At 28.9% G+C, this 18,236-nt stretch overlaps 1 protein-coding gene across 1 annotated transcript in view; it reads right to left on the bottom strand.

Moving 5' to 3' along the window:
• Positions 1 to 18,236, bottom strand: part of LOC142319879 (uncharacterized) — a 55,723-nt gene that overhangs the window by 5,357 nt on the left and 32,130 nt on the right. Inside the window, exon 6 of the mRNA XM_075357552.1 lies at positions 12,558 to 12,655. Coding sequence (XP_075213667.1) covers positions 12,558 to 12,655 — 98 coding nt within the window. The remainder of the gene's footprint in view (positions 1 to 12,557; positions 12,656 to 18,236) is intronic.

The raw sequence follows: 18,236 nt of genomic DNA, 5'->3' as shown, positions 1-18,236 counted from the left end.
CCTGTCAAAAGTACACCCACTAATGCCAAATACAATCCACTGAACTTTATTTTAGCTATTGTTAATAAGATTACTTGATTAAAACTTTAAAAAGATTAAAATTAACTTAAAACTTAAATGAAAAAGGAAGAAAATATAATGTTCTACCATATTTTATCAATTTATAAAAAAAAGTTAAAAATAAAGTGGGGCATTAATTTGGAAACATTTTAGTTCTTTAAGAAAAATTATTAATTACTTTTTGTAGTACAGTAAATATCGTTTGTAGTGACCTCCAAGGAACCGACGATATTAAGTCGTTATAATCGATAGTCACAATAACCGATGTTTAGGTAGCTTAGTGGTACAACTTTAATATGCCAACTACGGGTATTGTAAAGCAGTAAAATTATAATCATTAAAACTAATAATAATTTATTTTCATAATAAAATAGTATAAAAAAATGCAGTAATAAATACAAATACGGTAGAGTAAACTAAGATAGAGAAAAAGTTTAGAATTACTTTTTCTGCAAAAAGTCGATTACTTTGCTTTGTTTCGAACATTTTGTGTTGCAATACAGTTTTTGAACCTTCTTTACTAAATCAAAACAAACACTCCATGTATTTGTGTCACTAAACGTGGTTTTCCGAATTTAAAAAAAAAATCGTTCGTCTTAGTTTGCAATATAGAACCGTTAATAGGGAGGGATATCACTGCCCTCTGGTATTTAAATCATTTTAACAGTGCTTGGTCTACATCATTGTATTGACTAGGCCGTATTTTTTTTTAATTTCATAGAATCTGTTTCAAAATCTTTCTTATTTTTTTTTTTTTACGGTTCTCCCATATTACCGTTATTGTCGAATGACCTACGCCTAATTCTTGGGTTATGTCCTTATTAGTTTCCCCACTGTAACCGCCAGATAATGTGCTCCTTTTCCTCTATCGTGAATGTTTTTTTTTGCGAAGTCATAATTAAATCACTATTAAATGAATTACAAAGGATAGTAAAGTAAAATACTGTACCCGCACGATATGATACGCTCACAGTAAAAGTTTAATAACTGAATGTGGCTGCGTCAGTCTACAATAATCTGGTACAGGAAGAAGATAAGAAAAACAAGAATTATAATACAAATGCAGGTAAAAAGGAAAATATCACTCATTTTAACCGTCAAAATATTACTGTAGCTACAATGTAGATATACTACGTTACTTACGAGTCACTTCCGTCGTCATTATAAACGATAAAATATTGCATTGCAATAGAAAAAATAAGTCATAATAACCGATATGTCACTACAACGGATATAATTATAAACAACATACATACTATATTTATGTATTAGCAATATACCAAACCAATCAAGAGACAAGTTTTTGGTCACTACTTCCGATGTCTCGTATAAAAGTTACTTACTGTATTCAGTATGTACAGTATAAGTCTTTTGATAAAATTATTTTAATTTAACATACCTTACATTTAGATATGAAAATTAGTCGTACTTTACTTAAAAAAAAAGGATATGATTTTTACGTAACAAAGAATTATTTGTTAAAACGACCACTATATCTTTCTGAAATGTTTTTCCAATATTCTAACCTGTACCGTCTAAAACTTACTCTTAATGTTCTAAATTCATCTTCTAGAAGTTTTATGAAATTAGTCCAATGTTGTTAGTACGTTTTAAAATAAACCAGGATATGATATTGATAGAACTAAAAACTTCCTTTATTTTTAAACTCCGGTAAAAATTTGTTTGGTTTATTTTTACATATATATTCCGAAGGATATCTAAGTATTGCAGACCGAAAAAAAAATGCAATTAACAATTGCTTTAATTTCAAGTTTACGTCTGTAAGTCTGTACTTTTATCATTGATTGTCTTTAAGTCTATACTTTTATCATTGATTGTCTATACCAGTTCTGTATCTGATTTTTTTGTTTTTTATTGTGCTTTGCTTTTTTTAACGTAAACAGCAATTCTGCATGAAATCGATATAAAAGAGACCTTTTATTTAAATACACTTAATATTAGATTGAAATCGCTCGTAAAATGTATTGCATTTAAAAACGAAATGATAAAACTTATGAGAAAAATTTTGAATAGCATTTTGAAAGGAATAATTGTTTTTTATTTTATTTAAAATAAAATCAATAGCCAGAAGTTGTGAAGTGAACAAAAAGTACAGAGATGTGCGGAGGATAGTTCAGCAATGATTAGCCAATGGCTGGACGTCATAGACTTGGTCAATACAGAAAACGAATTTGTTCGCAATCTGGTTACCTACTCAAATATTTAACAGTTTTTCAGTGACTTACATCTACTAGTAAATTTTAAAAAAAGAAAAGAAATAGTGATTAAGTTAAAATAAATAAGTTTCTTCATTATCTGGAAATGTGTTGATTTTTTTGTTGTTTTAGATACGCGACAAAACTCCAGAGGTAGGCGAAAGTGTTCTTTTAGAAAATCTGAGCCACTTCTCGAGAGATTTTACTACTTGAAGGGAAAGTTTATGCAGCATTTATTCAAGTTAGAACGGAAAATTTTTGATAACCATTGTGTTACCCCCATTCTGGAATTAAACCGTTCAGATCTCCTGAGAGGTTTCTGACAGGAATAGGTATTTACTGCCTGGAGACGAAAGATCTTTGATCTTTTCTTCAATATTTTATATTCTGTGATCCAGATCCCGCTAGGGTTGCAACCTGATTTTGTGCGAACCGCCTGTATTTTGCCAAGAGTTTCTGTTTCCAACCGATGGTTGTTTAGCTATCTGTTAGGAAACATTACCATCTGTTATAAGATGGTTGTGTATTCATGGTTTTTAGGTAAGAGCAGGCATTCTAACTCCATACGATAAACATCAACAACAAGCATCTAGTATAGAGTAACACAAAGAATTGTGATACTTGGTTAACTATAATGATACAAAAGATGTTACTAATTATTCAAAATAAAGACGCTATTAGAAAATTTTATCTACTTGAAACGATGATGCAATTTTTTTTTCATTCACACAGCTTGAATCATTATACTTTTTAACTGGATACTAATTAAGAACGTTTTATTTTTTGCTGGAAAAAGGCAAAATATCCTACTTAAAAAACAGTATAGAGAAAACAGCTATTAATTATTCTTTATAATTCAATAATTTTAGTGAATTGTACGTCTTAATAAAGAAGAATTACAAAAGTAGTAAATCTGTACAATCGTACTGTAAAACTGTACGATCTGTAACGATGGAATCCGATCTCTAACAACTTTTTCAAAACAGCAATGATTTCAGTTCCCAACAAACGTAGTGCAGTCTCAAGGTAACAAGACAATTAGTTTTATCATGTAATCAGCAAAAAATTCTTTTATGAATTCTAAAAAAAACTGAGTCAAAAATTGGAGTAAATGATAACAGAATAATGATGTGAATTCAGGAAAAGAAGAAACAAAGGATGAGTAATGGCTAAGGAAACATTTAACAAAAAAAGTAAACATGAGTTAAGAGTTATGTGAAATGATATGTTATGTAAATGTTATGTAAACGGTAATTCTGTACAGATGTAAAACATTGGCACTAAATAACAGGAAAAAGAAACGACTTTTGACTTTTGACTTTGGTAATATCCCCTATTTATATGTTAGGCTCAGTAACTGAATGACTTTTGGCGACGTAATAAAAGACGACAATTATTTTTATAAATAACACCAGGTAATTCTGAAGAACAACAAGTCGGCTTTTACTAAGAAAAAAGATATGTGAGATGGTTTCCCAATTGTAATCTTCTTAACTGAATCGAATATACTCGTACTTTTTCAAATAAGCAGTCCAAACCCATCCGAAAAGTATAAGATAATATCCGTAGGTGGCATCTCTTTTTTCACCACAGGATTTGGTTGTACAGTGTACACCGTGATATTCAAAGAAAAAGACTGAGTAATGCATTTGGTACTTCAAATGCTTTACGTACATCAACACTGTAATAAAAAAGACTTGTGGGATAGTATATAACAATAAATTACTGTATCTCTTTTTATTATGAAATGGTGCATTATTAACCAGTGTCTCCATCCTTTTGGGGAATAATATTCCCTACAAAACTTACCCTTATAACACCTTAACCTTCTTTTCTTGAAATTCAACCGTATGCAGTATACCAGTTTTTGTTCGTAAAGTTATACTATATGTAATGTAGTGTTAAATGTAGTGTTATATGTAATGTAATGTGTTCTAGATCGTGGATACCGGTGTTCTTTGGTGGTTGAGTTTCAATTAACCACACATCTCAGGTATGGTCGAACTGAGAATGTACAAGACTACACTTCATTCACACTCACATACATATCATCCTCATTCATCCTCTGAAGTATTATCTAAACGGTAGTTACCGGAGGCTAAACAGGAAAAAGAAAGAAAGAATGTAGTGTTAAAAGATTAAATTATGTTAAATAAGGATCACTTTACAAAGAGCAATATTACACAGTAATGATCATTATAAGAAAAAAAATTATAATAGTTTTTTAATTAATAATTACTAACTCTCATAACCGTACAATTCCAATAACTTTTTGTTAGGTTCTATTTTATTTAGGATATATTCAGTCTTTGGTATAGAAGTAGTAACGATAATTTAATAATTACATTCAGTGTTACAGCGTCACTTACTCATAAATGAAGATAAACAAAAAAAAATAATTAAAAAATAATAAGTAAATGTTTATATAATACAAACCATGACGGAAGTAGAGGAGACGTATTCGCAGTTATCTCAATGCTGTAATTAATAAGTCATAACTCCCTTTAATGTGTCAAGGTCATGCTGATCCCAAAGGGGTAGATACTCTCCGTGTGACGGTTCAGGTCGCCAAGCCACCGCCTCCGTACCTAGGCCCTTATGGGCTTTATCGGAGGTCATCTTCAGAACCTTGGTAATGACGTCAATCAGTCTAGCCGCAGCCAGGGTGCCACCGATGCGAATGCCACGAGCGACATTTGCGTCGGTGTACTACTAACATAAACTGCAAACAAAACACATCTAGCCAAGTCTCAAACAAGACTGAATGACTTCTAAGAACGAAGGAACTGAACTCTACTTACCCGAAAGGTAAAAGTGAGTTCGACACACAACGAATCATAAACGCAACACAAAAACACTAAAAAAATATAACAACAATAAATAATGTAACATAACAGTAATATAAAACATAACTAACGAAAAACAAACAAATCTATAACTAAACAGAAAAAATACAGCAACAATTTAGGAAACCACAAAACAAAATAACAATAAAACCAAACGTAAACACAAAGAAGGAAAGTCCAAGCGAAACATCATCGCAAATATATGATAAAACTTTTTACGATCATCCATTGGCTCGGTTTTTCCAATTAACACGGAAATCGAGTGTCAATCCGGTAATATCAAGTCGACAAATGGTCTCTGTGCGCATTAACTCATACCTAGCACATTCATATATCGCATAATAAGCATCGTCCGATAACCCGCATTGCGGACACATACCAGAGTCAGCCGAATTTCTGTAGTTTGTCCCGAAAAGCGCCATGTCCTGAAAGAAATTGCGTCACATACTTGTTCGGGTGTACACAAGAGGCGTCCTGCAAATCAACATTAGGAAAAACATCATCATAACGCCCACACACAGTCTCATTCCATCTGGCCTGCCACAGGGCGATACCATGCTGTTCTCTTCTTTATTTTCTCCGAAGTCAATTCATCTAACTTCTCAGCAACATAACGCTGTTGCCTCTCAGACGTGTCAAGATCAACTTCATAGTGCTAGTCGATGAAGCTTTAAGATTATTTACCGTTCTTTAATTTCAGAGAGTAAATAATGAGCTGTAGTGGTCGCCATTAAAGATAGCGCTCTTGTTTAAACTATTGTATCTCACTCTAAAAATCTGTACAATTTGGCCAATCTTATTTACAGTCATTCGTTTGAAAATTAAGGGCGTGAAAAGCGGAAAATCACGATTTTTGTACTTTTCTTGAGAACGTAAACTTTGAATTACTATAAAATCAAAACCGATCGAGATAAAATTTTTCTACTTTTGAACGTAAATTAAACGATTATTTTTCAATGATTATAATTTAAATTTAGTCCAAAAACTACAATTATTTAAGCGTTTTTTACGAGACAATCTTATCTTTAGTTTCAATTAATATTTTACGGAAAACTCATCGTTGTAATCCTTGAGACAATTTGAATAAAATGAGTTTATTTTGAAAATAAATTATTTAGTATTAAGCTTTTAATTAGGTGGGAAAGGTATGGACGATCATTCATAAAGTACAGTTGCAACTAGTAGTTGAGCGTGAGTCCTGCTCGTTGCATACATACAAGCGACAAGCGGGCATGATTAATATTGCCTTTCACAGCTTTTCCACATTACTTTATACTTCGTTAATATTAAAAATTATAATTTTGTCAATACTATCATTATTATTATTACTGCTGTTATTTTCATATATTTTAATTTTTACAACTATTTACAATATTTCTATCAAAGACTCAACTGTATAAAAAGAATAACAGATTACAAAAAGCCATTAAAATCATATCGGTAAACATTATACAATTTATTATAACACTGAAATTTAAAAAAAAAAATGTGTCAGCTTACTCATCATTCATTTTTAATATTTTATTCCAGCAGTAAAACTTGTTTCATAGAAGTTCGAATGGATAAAGTTAAGACCCTCAGTTATAATAAATAATTTCATTATTTTTATTAGTTATTTATCATTTTATTATTTGTGATTGATTATCACATGTAGTGGTGTAAAATATTCATAAATAGAACACAAACAGAAGGTATAACGTAGTTGTTGAGACTGCACCTTTTCATTGAAACGGCTTCTGTCCATCCTATAATGGCCGGTTTATAAATCGTTTTTTATGATCCTTAAAATGATCCTCACCATAAAAGCCGAATGTTTATTAATGTAAACTTTACAAATAATGAATTCTACAAAATTAATGCCTGATATTAGCCGAAATTACTTTTTTCTACACCTAATGTTAACCGAAATGTAGTGGTTTTACTTGAAATGAACGCTTAAATAATAGTAGCTTTGGACTAAATCTTAATTATAATTATTGAGAAACAATCGTTTAGTCAACCTCCAAAAGTAGAAAATTTTTATTTCGATCGGTTTTGATTTTATAGAAATTCAAATTAAAATTGATTGAATCCAGTTAGCTCAAAAGTAACTGCAGTTTCTGAGGATACCTTCATTTTTATTGTGCATTTTTTTTTTAACCGAGATACAATAGTTTAAACACAAGCGCCATCTTTCATGGCAACCACCATAATAGTTTTAATGTCGATATCGAACACAGACCTACTAAGTACTATTTTTATTTCGAAATTTCCCTTATAAATAATATTAAAACGCAAGCAGACATGCTTAGGAAGGTAATCGTATTTTAACAGTATTACTATTATTTGAAATAAAGTTAACAACTAAAACTTTGACGTTATGACCAATTAATGACAGAATTAAGCTCGAGTAATATATATTCAAGCTACGCGTGGTACGTTGTTCTTGCCCTGCGATGTCAAACATACATAGTAGAAGTAAATGCGTTTGAATTGTACTTCATCTTAATACACAATTAAAAGCTTTCATACTGTAAACCAAATATTATTTAAATTTACTCAGTTCTAACGTAATATGTGATAGGAAAGAATAAATAAAGAATTATCTTTTTTCTCACCGCACTGATAGATAAAAAAAACACGTAGACCTACTGTACAAAAACTCAAATAAGAGTATTTCTTTTATTTCTATACAAATATATTAGTAATTTTCCATTGAAAAATGTATTAATGTTATTTTATATCATCTGAAAAATCTGTACGCTAGCGAAGCGAGTTTAAAAGTAGATTAAAATAGAATGAATATGCTGTAGAACAGAAAGTTTTACCAACTTTCTTTTAAAATTAGTTTTTAAAAAAATGTTCTCTCTGACTACAATAAATTCCACTTTTATACTGTTCTACTGCGAAGTAAAATCAATAACGCTGTTATATAGAAAGAGCAGAGACTGACAAAAACCTCACTAAGAGAAGATATTATCTTCTCTTAGTGAAGAGAAGAACCTTAACCTTAAGGTTAAGAATCTTAACCTTCTCATAAAGATATTTAAAGAATAAATAAAAATGTTTAGTAGTACATATATTAAAAAAGGCAATGTAAAAATTATTTGGTGCTCATAATCATATGGTAAGAAAACACACACACACATACATTCATGCGTTTAAAAGAACTCATTATAACCGCAGGAGTGTAACTTAAAATGCTCACTCTCATTGACGAATCTAACTCACAATACTATCATTAGATCATTGCTTGATCAAACCTCATCTATTTTTTTATCGGAGCCAATCATTTACCAATTTTAAAGAAATGATGAAAATTTTATATGAAAATAGGGGTAAAACATTTTTGATAAATTTAAATTAAATAGATTTTTTTTCTGGAACTAGGATGAATTAAAATAAATTAAACGCGTTTATTTAATAAAACTAACAATCTTATATTATTATATAAAGAAAAAGAGAGTTTTATTTGTTCGGGATAAACAAAAAAATACTACTCGATCAATCGCAACTAAAGATTTACCCATGTTTACCAAGAAGGTTTTTAGATGTACGAGTATTTCATCCCGAAAAAAAACATTAACAACAATGTTTGTTTATTTGTTCTCGCATCACGCGAGAACCAACCGATCAATTGCTTTCAAATTTTCAAGTTACATTTGCGTTTTCTCGGGGAAGGTTTTAAGCCATAGACAGAGGCTTTAGCTCTCTTGAAGGTTAGGATGTTAAAAATATTCATTATTCTTCACCCCTAAAGAGATTGAATTTGTGAATTAAAGATAGTCATTATGGAAAATAAAGATTAATCCTTTTAATTTATTATTATATTTCTGCCACCATGGCAAGAAATAAGTTATGAATTTTTCGTCGTCAAAGGTGTGTCTACTTTAATTACTATAGTTACTATTATTCTGCCTATAGTAATTTAGTTTCCTTTTAAGGTTTCTATAAACCCTGAATGCTTTGGTCTTTATTTATCAGTATTATTCTCAAAACCATGAGAATAAAGAACAGCGCTCGAGTCCAGGGGGTGGATCCCTCTGGGTAAACAGGAATGGCGACTGAAGCGAGCTCTGCGACCCTGGGGTAGGCCCCGGGTTACTCCGAGGAGTCGCTGAGGTAGCTCCGGGGTTCGCCTGGGCTCAGGTTCGGGTTAGACGGGCCGGCCAGTTTACAAATATTTAAAATCCTTTTGAGATATTGTAATTCGTTATTCTTATTAAATGTTGTACATATTACACTTCTTTTTCATATTACGAGTACATCCATATTAAATTCTTTTTGAACAGTAGATTTCTTTTTTGATTAGACGTTAAATAAACGTTGAATTAATTTTTGTTAAAATAAATTTCAAATAATATTATAACGTTAAGAGTGTTTAAAGTGTCAGATGCAAAGTGATTCTAATTATAAGTATCTGATAATATCAGCTGGACAACTCTAATATCAAGGCCAAAAGTTTGTTTTAATATATTTTGTTCTTCAATTTCTTATTAAGAATCAATAAAATGAAAAAAATCAGGTTGTAAAAATATTTCTTTATTTTAGAAAGAAGAACAGCACCGATAACCGTAGATAATTCATGCTGGTTTAACAAATCAAGAAACAATAGTATTTAATACTCTTATCACAGAAAACAAAGGTTAAGTGCGTGGGAAACGCAGCTTTTATATATATATATACATGAATAACACATTTACATATCATTTTTTTATTACGATTGAAATTATAACTCAAGTTGTTGAGTAACGATGATGAATGCCCTTTTTTACTAGAGTACGTTCGAAAAATATTTTTTAATGACAATACTACAACTATGAGTTATTCATTATTTTACACTTCGTAGTTGAGAGGATGAATGACAGCAGGCGGATAGAGGATCGTGTTGTTAAACAAACATGTTTATGAGGACAGTTATGGAGGGCCAGTTAGGCCTATAAACTAACATGTTGATGACAAATGTTCGCTTGTCAGGTGCGAGTGAGTGATGAAGAACCGCTTCACTTCAACCCTTGTTTGCTCATTATTCATGTTTGTTTTTTTATTTTTCCTCTTTGGAGCAATCTTTTTTTTATTTAAAAAAAAAAGTAGAAAAAAGAGTTAACTAATGCATTACATTTTTTTTTTATTCCGGTTATTTAAATAAAATGAACGTCAACTTTACATGTAATAAATAAGATGTATAAAAAAATGTATGTCAATTTGTTTATTTGTGAATATCTGTTTACATAGTACGGTATATAAGTTATGCTATTGAATTTCTACGGATTTATCTTATTTGTTTGCAAATATTAATACGTCCGTATATTTATTTATACATCTAGGCAAACATGAAGACATTCTGATTTCTACACAAATAATAAAATGTTTCTGAAAAAGATCAGGAATTAAACTCTTTTCTATTTAAACAATACCACCAAATAAATATGTTATTAAGTATACTGTTTGTTTTACGACGTATGCATTTCTTATTACTTTAAAATATTAGAAATATTAAATTTGTTTCTCCTGCTGAAAGTAAACTATGACGTGCATTAAACGAGATATTCAAATGTGGATCAAATTTTTTTCAATATTAAATAACGAAAAATAAACAATTTGTATGAAATATGAACTATTTTTATTCATGTCTGCAGTTGAAATTTTAATAATTGAAAAAATTGATTAAGAGAAAAAAGTAATTTACTTGGCGGCACAGGATGTAAAAATATGAACAGAAAAAGTAGGAATATAAATTATATTACAGCAGGCGAAGCCATTTAATCTACAGTAACTAAATATGTGTAAGCTTTATAGAATTTGTATGTTAAATAATTTTATTATTTATCAAACCTATACTTAAACGAAATATAACTAATTCCATACATTAAAAAAAAAAGAAAGAAACGACATCACAACGATATTACCTGAAATTTTCATGGTGTTTTTTTTTAATATGAAAGTAAATTTTACTGTGGTGATAACAGTTTTAAGCTATTTCTTTAATTTTTAACCGCTCGAAATCATTTTAAACTAACGTTTATGCCGTACTAATATAATGATTTTTAAAAACAAAACTTTCTCTCTATTTACTCGTGATGTAAGTTAATTGTTAATATTATCTGCTGAGGTAATTAGTTATGGTCGTATCATGGATCTATTTCATCTTAGAAGTTTTTTCTATCTAGCGTAACGAAACCTACATAAGAAAATTACTTAAATTATAAGATTATCATTATTACGTTGGATAATTCTGAGCAATTACTCGATCAACTTAAGTTTTTTCATACTTTTATATACCATAGTAGTATCTTAGGATCAGGAAAACACCAGATGTAAATGTCGGAAACTAGGTTTGGACAATGGGCGAATCGTGCAAGATCAAAGTCAAAGCTGCGTTATCAGCGTCAATTAGCAACCAGTTTTGTGAAATATGGCCACTTATTCAGATGCTAATTCGTTTTGAGGAGAGAGATAGGGTGAAGGTTAAGGTACGTAGGTAGGTAGATTAGAGTTAAGATAGAGTTTTGTGGAGAGAGAAATGAACGATAACTATTCTTAATTAGTCGTCAGAGTATTAGGGCTCGGAGACAATGGTTGAAGATGATTGACGGCGTCTTCGTAAGGTGATTATCCGTCATACACATGACTAATAGCACCGAATATGTGATGTAGCCTCTCTCTGTTGTGACTGTATTCCCCTTTAAACGTAAATTCATCCAAGTTTGCTAAGAGATAGTGTTAAGTATTGCCAAACCTTGATAATTTATCTCTTACCTCTTTTCACAGAGTAACCTTAACTCCAGCTCTAACCTTAATCCTAACCTTTTTCCACAGGCCGGATTAGCTTCTGAAGAGGTCATATAACTCATAAAATTGATTAGAATACTGATAACGCGACACAGAATTTGATCTTGCACGGGTCATCCGCTGTCCAAACCTGTTTTCTAACATTTAAATTTTATGTTTTTCTGATTCTAAGCGCTATGGTTAGTTAAAATAGGAAAAAATTGAAATCGATCAAGTAATTGCTTAGAATTACCTGATGTGTTTAATATCTGATTTTTTTTTAATTTTATATTTAGTTGGTTGGCATGGCGAAACATCCTTATACCTGCTTACTATATAGTTAACTAAATCCACAATTTTCCATTTTGTTTTAGCGAATTAAAACTCATTATAATAATTGAAATAATCACTCCGTTAAGATCATGTTGCTGTTACGTGATAAATCATATTTAATATGATTAGCAGAAACAAAGCGAATATAAATTAGAAAATTAATTAATATATTTTATGATACCAAAAAAAACTTCAATTTAAAATATTGGATTAAGTTAGAGATAATAAATCTGCAAAGTGCTGAAAATACACGAAAAAAATAATATCCATATACAAAAAAATCGTTAATTTAATATAATATATTAAATAATTAGATTTTTTTTAATCTGAATTGTAAAAATTATCAACTTACCCTTCTTTCTTCTTCCCGTGCAGCTCTCAAATGCGATTCAATTGCATCAAGATCTATGTGTGGCATAGCCGTCTCAATATTATAAACGTCAAATCCGCCTACAATAATAACAAAATGTTACCAATAACAATATATAAAGTATAGACTAATAAAACAATTAAACCGTGATTATACTAATCAATAATTGTATTTTTTAATACGGATATTAATTTGATATGGTCAATGAGCACACTCAACTACGTAGAGCAAGAAAAAAGTATACATACTGTACGACACATTTATACTGTTTCATTAAATGAATTAATAATGAAGTGGGAGTTGTTACGATATGATAAGACTAACTCTTGTAACATCCTCATCCTCAGTCATTTAAGTTCAGTAATTATTAACAATCATAGTCAGTAGAATTTTATGATTGTTTCCATTCTATATATTAGTACAGTAAATTGTAATAAGTTTACTTTAAAAGATCAAACAAAAATGAATGAACTTAACCTACAATAAAAACCGCAAAAAATGAAGGAATTTAAAGAGATTATTTAAAGTAAAGACTTTTTTAAACAATAACAATTTTTATCTTTATACAGTAATACAAAATACTGATTTGCAAATATAAAAATTTAACAGACTTAACGATAATTTTATTATGTTAAATACGGTTAAGATATTTTATAAATATGTCTAAGTATTCATGACCAAAATATATTTTCAGCCCCTATCATAAAGTATTTCTCATTATCGAAAACCAGTTTAAAGTAAACTTAATATCTTATTTATTAATTGTTATTAAAATCAGCAGACTATATGAACGATTGACAATTTAGAGATTTTAATTTATATATTTGCTTTCAGCAATTAATTATATGCTGCCGGTTACCCGTCCTTCGTGCGGATAAAAATGTATTTTGGATGGTTCTTAGCGTTACCCGACAAACACCACTAGGAAGTGATCGTATTTCGTTTCTATTTTTTTTAAATTAAAATTTTTTTAAATATTTAATTTTCCCATTTTAAGTGCACACTTACACCGTAAGAAGAAGGTGTATACAAATTTTCATCTATTTATTTTCAGTAATTTTTGCTGGGCGTTGATCATGAGTCAGTCAGGACATCTTGTTTTATAGGTACAGTTTAAAATGTTTTACAATTTGTTTAAAAAATATTCAAGATGCAGGTATCGATTTAAGAAATTTAAAAATTAAAATAATACAAGCATACGCTAACAGAAATGTATATGAAATTTAGGTTTTTAAATTGTTATGAAAATGGACCAGTGACCAAATTGGACCAAATTTTTTAAATGTATCTCACTCTCGCTCTCTGCGCGCGCGCATGTGATACACACATACACACACACACACACACACACACACACGCACAGAGAGAGAGAGAGAAAGAGAAAACTTGTTAGCAGTTCTAATTATTGACTTACCACGCAATAAAACCATTATACTAGTGTATTGTTCAGAAAAAAGACAGTTATGAATTTAAAAAAATGCAATTTTACTATATTGACTGTGTTTGATTTTTAAGTACATTATTATAAGCATAAACAAATGGAGAAGAGCAAGATTTTTTTCACTTTGGAACAATAAGAGAAATACAAATCAAATTCTTAAAGATTAAACATTTTTAAGATGACATTTCGAAGAAGACTAGGCCAGCATTTTCTCTTTTCATAACTATAAAATAAAAGAAGAAAAATAAATATTACAAATAAATTGAAAAAGTAAAACAAAAGCACGGAAAACAGGTTAACAAAAATAATGGCGTAACAACGTATAAGTCTATGCATTATTACAAATATTAACATAACTTTTCACCTTAAATTTCATAGAAAAAAAAGTTTTTTCAAATTTTAGTAACATTCTCAAAACAATGAATTTGTAAAAAATAAGTACTAATTTTTAAAACCAATACTGAACTGATTAAAATAAAAGTCTAAGGAGGTTAAATTAAATATAGAAATTATTAAAACAAAAACTAGAGAAGGTAATAAAGATTATACCATTTTAAATAAAAAATAGTAAAAGTTCTCATTAGCTTTAAAGACATTCTAAGGAGACAAAAGTAGTTAAATATAAAGTCTGTTATCGGCATTGACTGATGCAAACTTCTACATAGTTGTATCCTGGATAATAACAGATGATAGCTGATGACGAAAAAGGATAAATATAGTCTTACTTTACTTTCGTCCTTAAGCATCCTTTTACTTTCGTTAATGGCTTTCCACATTGAATTTAGACGTATAATTTCAACATTAAACACATCGGTGAAAATTATTACAAATAAGTTCCATCTCGAATCTAATCTAGATTGTTATAACGATTCATAATCGTATTTAGACCGTCTTAATTCTAAAATGCATGAAGAGTGTAATCTCTGGCTAATCTATAAAATTATTTCACAGCTAGTTCGCGCAATAAAAAATAATGTAGTTAATCTCTTCTATTACAAAAGTTATACTGCATGTAAGATAAAGACTTTAAAAAAGCATGAAAGTTAACAAATATAATCAGAGGTAAATGATAAATCATACATATAACCGTATTAATAAACCCTTACTCATTCTAAAATATTATAAATAAAAAAAAAAAAAATTCTTTATGCCGACAAACTAGATTGGTCAGATTACTTGTCTGGATACGTATAGTAAAAAAAACTTCATCGTAGATTTTTTTAATGTTAAATCTAATGAAATTATTTTCAATTCTTTTAAGTGACGAAGGATTATTTTTGATGACATGAAAAGAAGTTTACTTGGAAATATTAATTCCAATTAGGGTTAAGGGTTAAATTTCTAAAGATATTTTCAGAAAAGGGATTCTAATAAATCTTTTAACGTTTGAAAATGATAGCAAAAAATTCAAAATTTACAAATGTTTTTTAATTAACCAACGGAATTAAAAATAAATTATTGTTTTCATAAAAGCATTAAAAAAATCTTAAACAAAGGGTTTTATATAATTATTGATTTCTTCTTCAGAAAAAAATTGTAAATTTTGTACACATTCATATACAAATTAAAAATTTTAGATGGCAAAATGGGTCAAAAAGTACTTGATTTTAAAAGTCTTACAATTCTTAAAAATATTTTGCAGGCGATTCATAATTACAGGAAATACTTTTCAACAGTTGATTTGGAACATCAGTGTAAGCAAAAACGTTCCTATATATTTAAAGTAAGAAAGAACTCTTTACTATTAGTTTTACGGCTAACAAAATATTTCGCCATGATTTCTGCTCCAAGGTAAAATGAAGCTATATTGACATTTTTGGACCCTAAATTAAAGGCCAAATTTGGTGGTTTACTGTGTGTTTTGGTCTGAAAAATTTAATAAAAAGATTACAAAATTGTATCTACTAATTTTCTAGAAAACCAATGCAAACCAGCAAAATTAGTGGTAAACGCTTTTACTTTTATCAGTTTACTTTTGTATTTTACTATCGCTAATGGTTCTTTAAAGAAGAATTAAATTATTTTTTAAGCCGGGATTCACAGGACGAAGAGAAAAAAACTGTACGACCATATGCTTTCATTGTTTACATTTGTATTATAAAGTTATACAATGTTAAATTTAATTTAGTACCATTTTATGAAAAATACTAGTTTTTACACGTTTGATTTATTGGAAGATATTTTACAGAAAGATTATATAAAAGTCCTTCCTTTTAGTATTAAAATTGTGGGCTAGTATGAACCATTTTGTTGTATATTATTAAAAATATAATTTACAAAAAATTTAAATCCAATGTGTGATGGCAGCGACAGCGTAATTTCTTATTTTCCATGTGGTAATAATACAGAATTTTTTTATACAAAATTTTAATGCTGATAAATATTTTTTAAATATATAGTTTAGATATTAACATGTCAATAAACCTTGATAAAAGCCAAACTCTATGAATGCATTTAATTTTAGCATAAGTTAGGATGTCTTAACATTTTTTTTATCCAGAAAGCTCCAATAAAATGAATGTGAGGACTAAAGTTAACAAAAAGAAACATACATAAACATAAAAGTACTTACAAGCTGCGAATATTAAGGTTTAAGTCTGTAATAATTCTTTTAATTTTTAATAGACATTTAGAAATTACAATTACTAAATAAATCTTAATAGAGATCACCACTGTCAACTAATCCAAAAGAGTCGTTCAAGCTTTTCTGCTGAGAGTTGATACAGAGCTTGAACGACCAAAAGCTGTAATGCCAAGTTTTTAAATTATTGCACACTTTCTATAAACTTTCTATAAAAATAGAGATAAGTTTTCTTTTAATTTAAAAATTTCCACTGATTTCAGTAACTGATCAACCAATGCAATTTGAATAAAAAATAGATCCAGAGAGAAGATTCCAAACAATATTCCCAACAACCAATCCACAATAATATAAAGATAATTATGAAAAAAATACGATATTCTCTTTGTAAAATTACTATTTAAATTTATACAAATACTAATTTCTTGTTGCTTTTTATTTTATTTAAAAGGAAGAGATTTTAAATCTAAACGAACTTCCAAACATCAACCTGCTACAGATTGTTTGTGATTAATTAATCAATCAGAAAGAATAATAACTGGCTCAGTTCCTAACGGATATCAAACAACCAATCAGTAGTTACCCATCACTTAAATATCTTTTCCTTATTGTTAGTATTTTTTCCTCATTTCAACTATGAAATAATGAATGAAATAGTTGAATAAAAAGGCAATTCGAACTATCATAAACCGAGCATATTTTAACAGTGTTGGATTATTCTATATAAAATTTCTGGACTTGGTCATTGCAGGTATTTTTGTGTTCAAAAGGTAGAGTATGTTGCTTGTATTTAATTATTTAAGAATTAATTAAAATCAAATTGATAAAAAACGTTTTACGATATTACAGTTTTTAATTAATTATGTTTCATAGAATCTAGTATTTTACATTTGAAATCTAAATTATTCCATTGCAGATTTATTTAAATAGTACTAATGGGTTTTATTCGCCAAATTTAATAAAGTTTATTTTTTTTCTAATAAAGAAGTAAAAAGAAAACGTGTAGTTATAATCCACAAGAATATTTCATTTAAATTGGAAATTGGTTCTCTAAGGCTTTTTAATATATTAAATCTAACTATCTAAATTTATTTGTTAAATATAACTATATCAAATTGAATGAGGGTATCCTTCATAAACAGTACTTGCTTTATTGTGAAGTATTATGAAGTAAAACTTCATACTTGCTTTATTGTGAAATATTTGTGAAAGTAAAATTTTGTCAGTTTTGATTTTCTTTATTTTTCTTCATTCTCGGGGGTGAAAAACGCTTTCGCGTTATCATCGTCCGGAGCAAACATATAACAAATAAAAACTAAAATTTGACTTTAGCTAAAATATTAAAAACAACTAATATCACAGCCAACATACTAAAAACTTAAAACTAATATCACGCAAGAAATCTTGAAAATAAGATATATTATTTAATAAGAACAGCAAAAAATATAAAATAAACATAAATAAAATTTAACGAAGTCCGAGAGGAGAGCAAAGGGCGCCTTATCGGATAACAAAAAGATTAAAACATTTTTAAAACTACAATAATAAAAAAGGAACTTCTTGAACAAAATATAAAACACGAATAACAAAATAAAATGAAAGTTTTATGATAATAAACTGTATACTCCATAAAATAAAA

This window comes from Lycorma delicatula, chromosome 2 (genome assembly GCF_047948215.1).
Source record: "Lycorma delicatula isolate Av1 chromosome 2, ASM4794821v1, whole genome shotgun sequence".
Lineage (NCBI taxonomy): Eukaryota > Metazoa > Arthropoda > Insecta > Hemiptera > Fulgoridae > Lycorma > Lycorma delicatula.
This window is presented reverse-complemented; position numbering and strand designations above follow the sequence as displayed.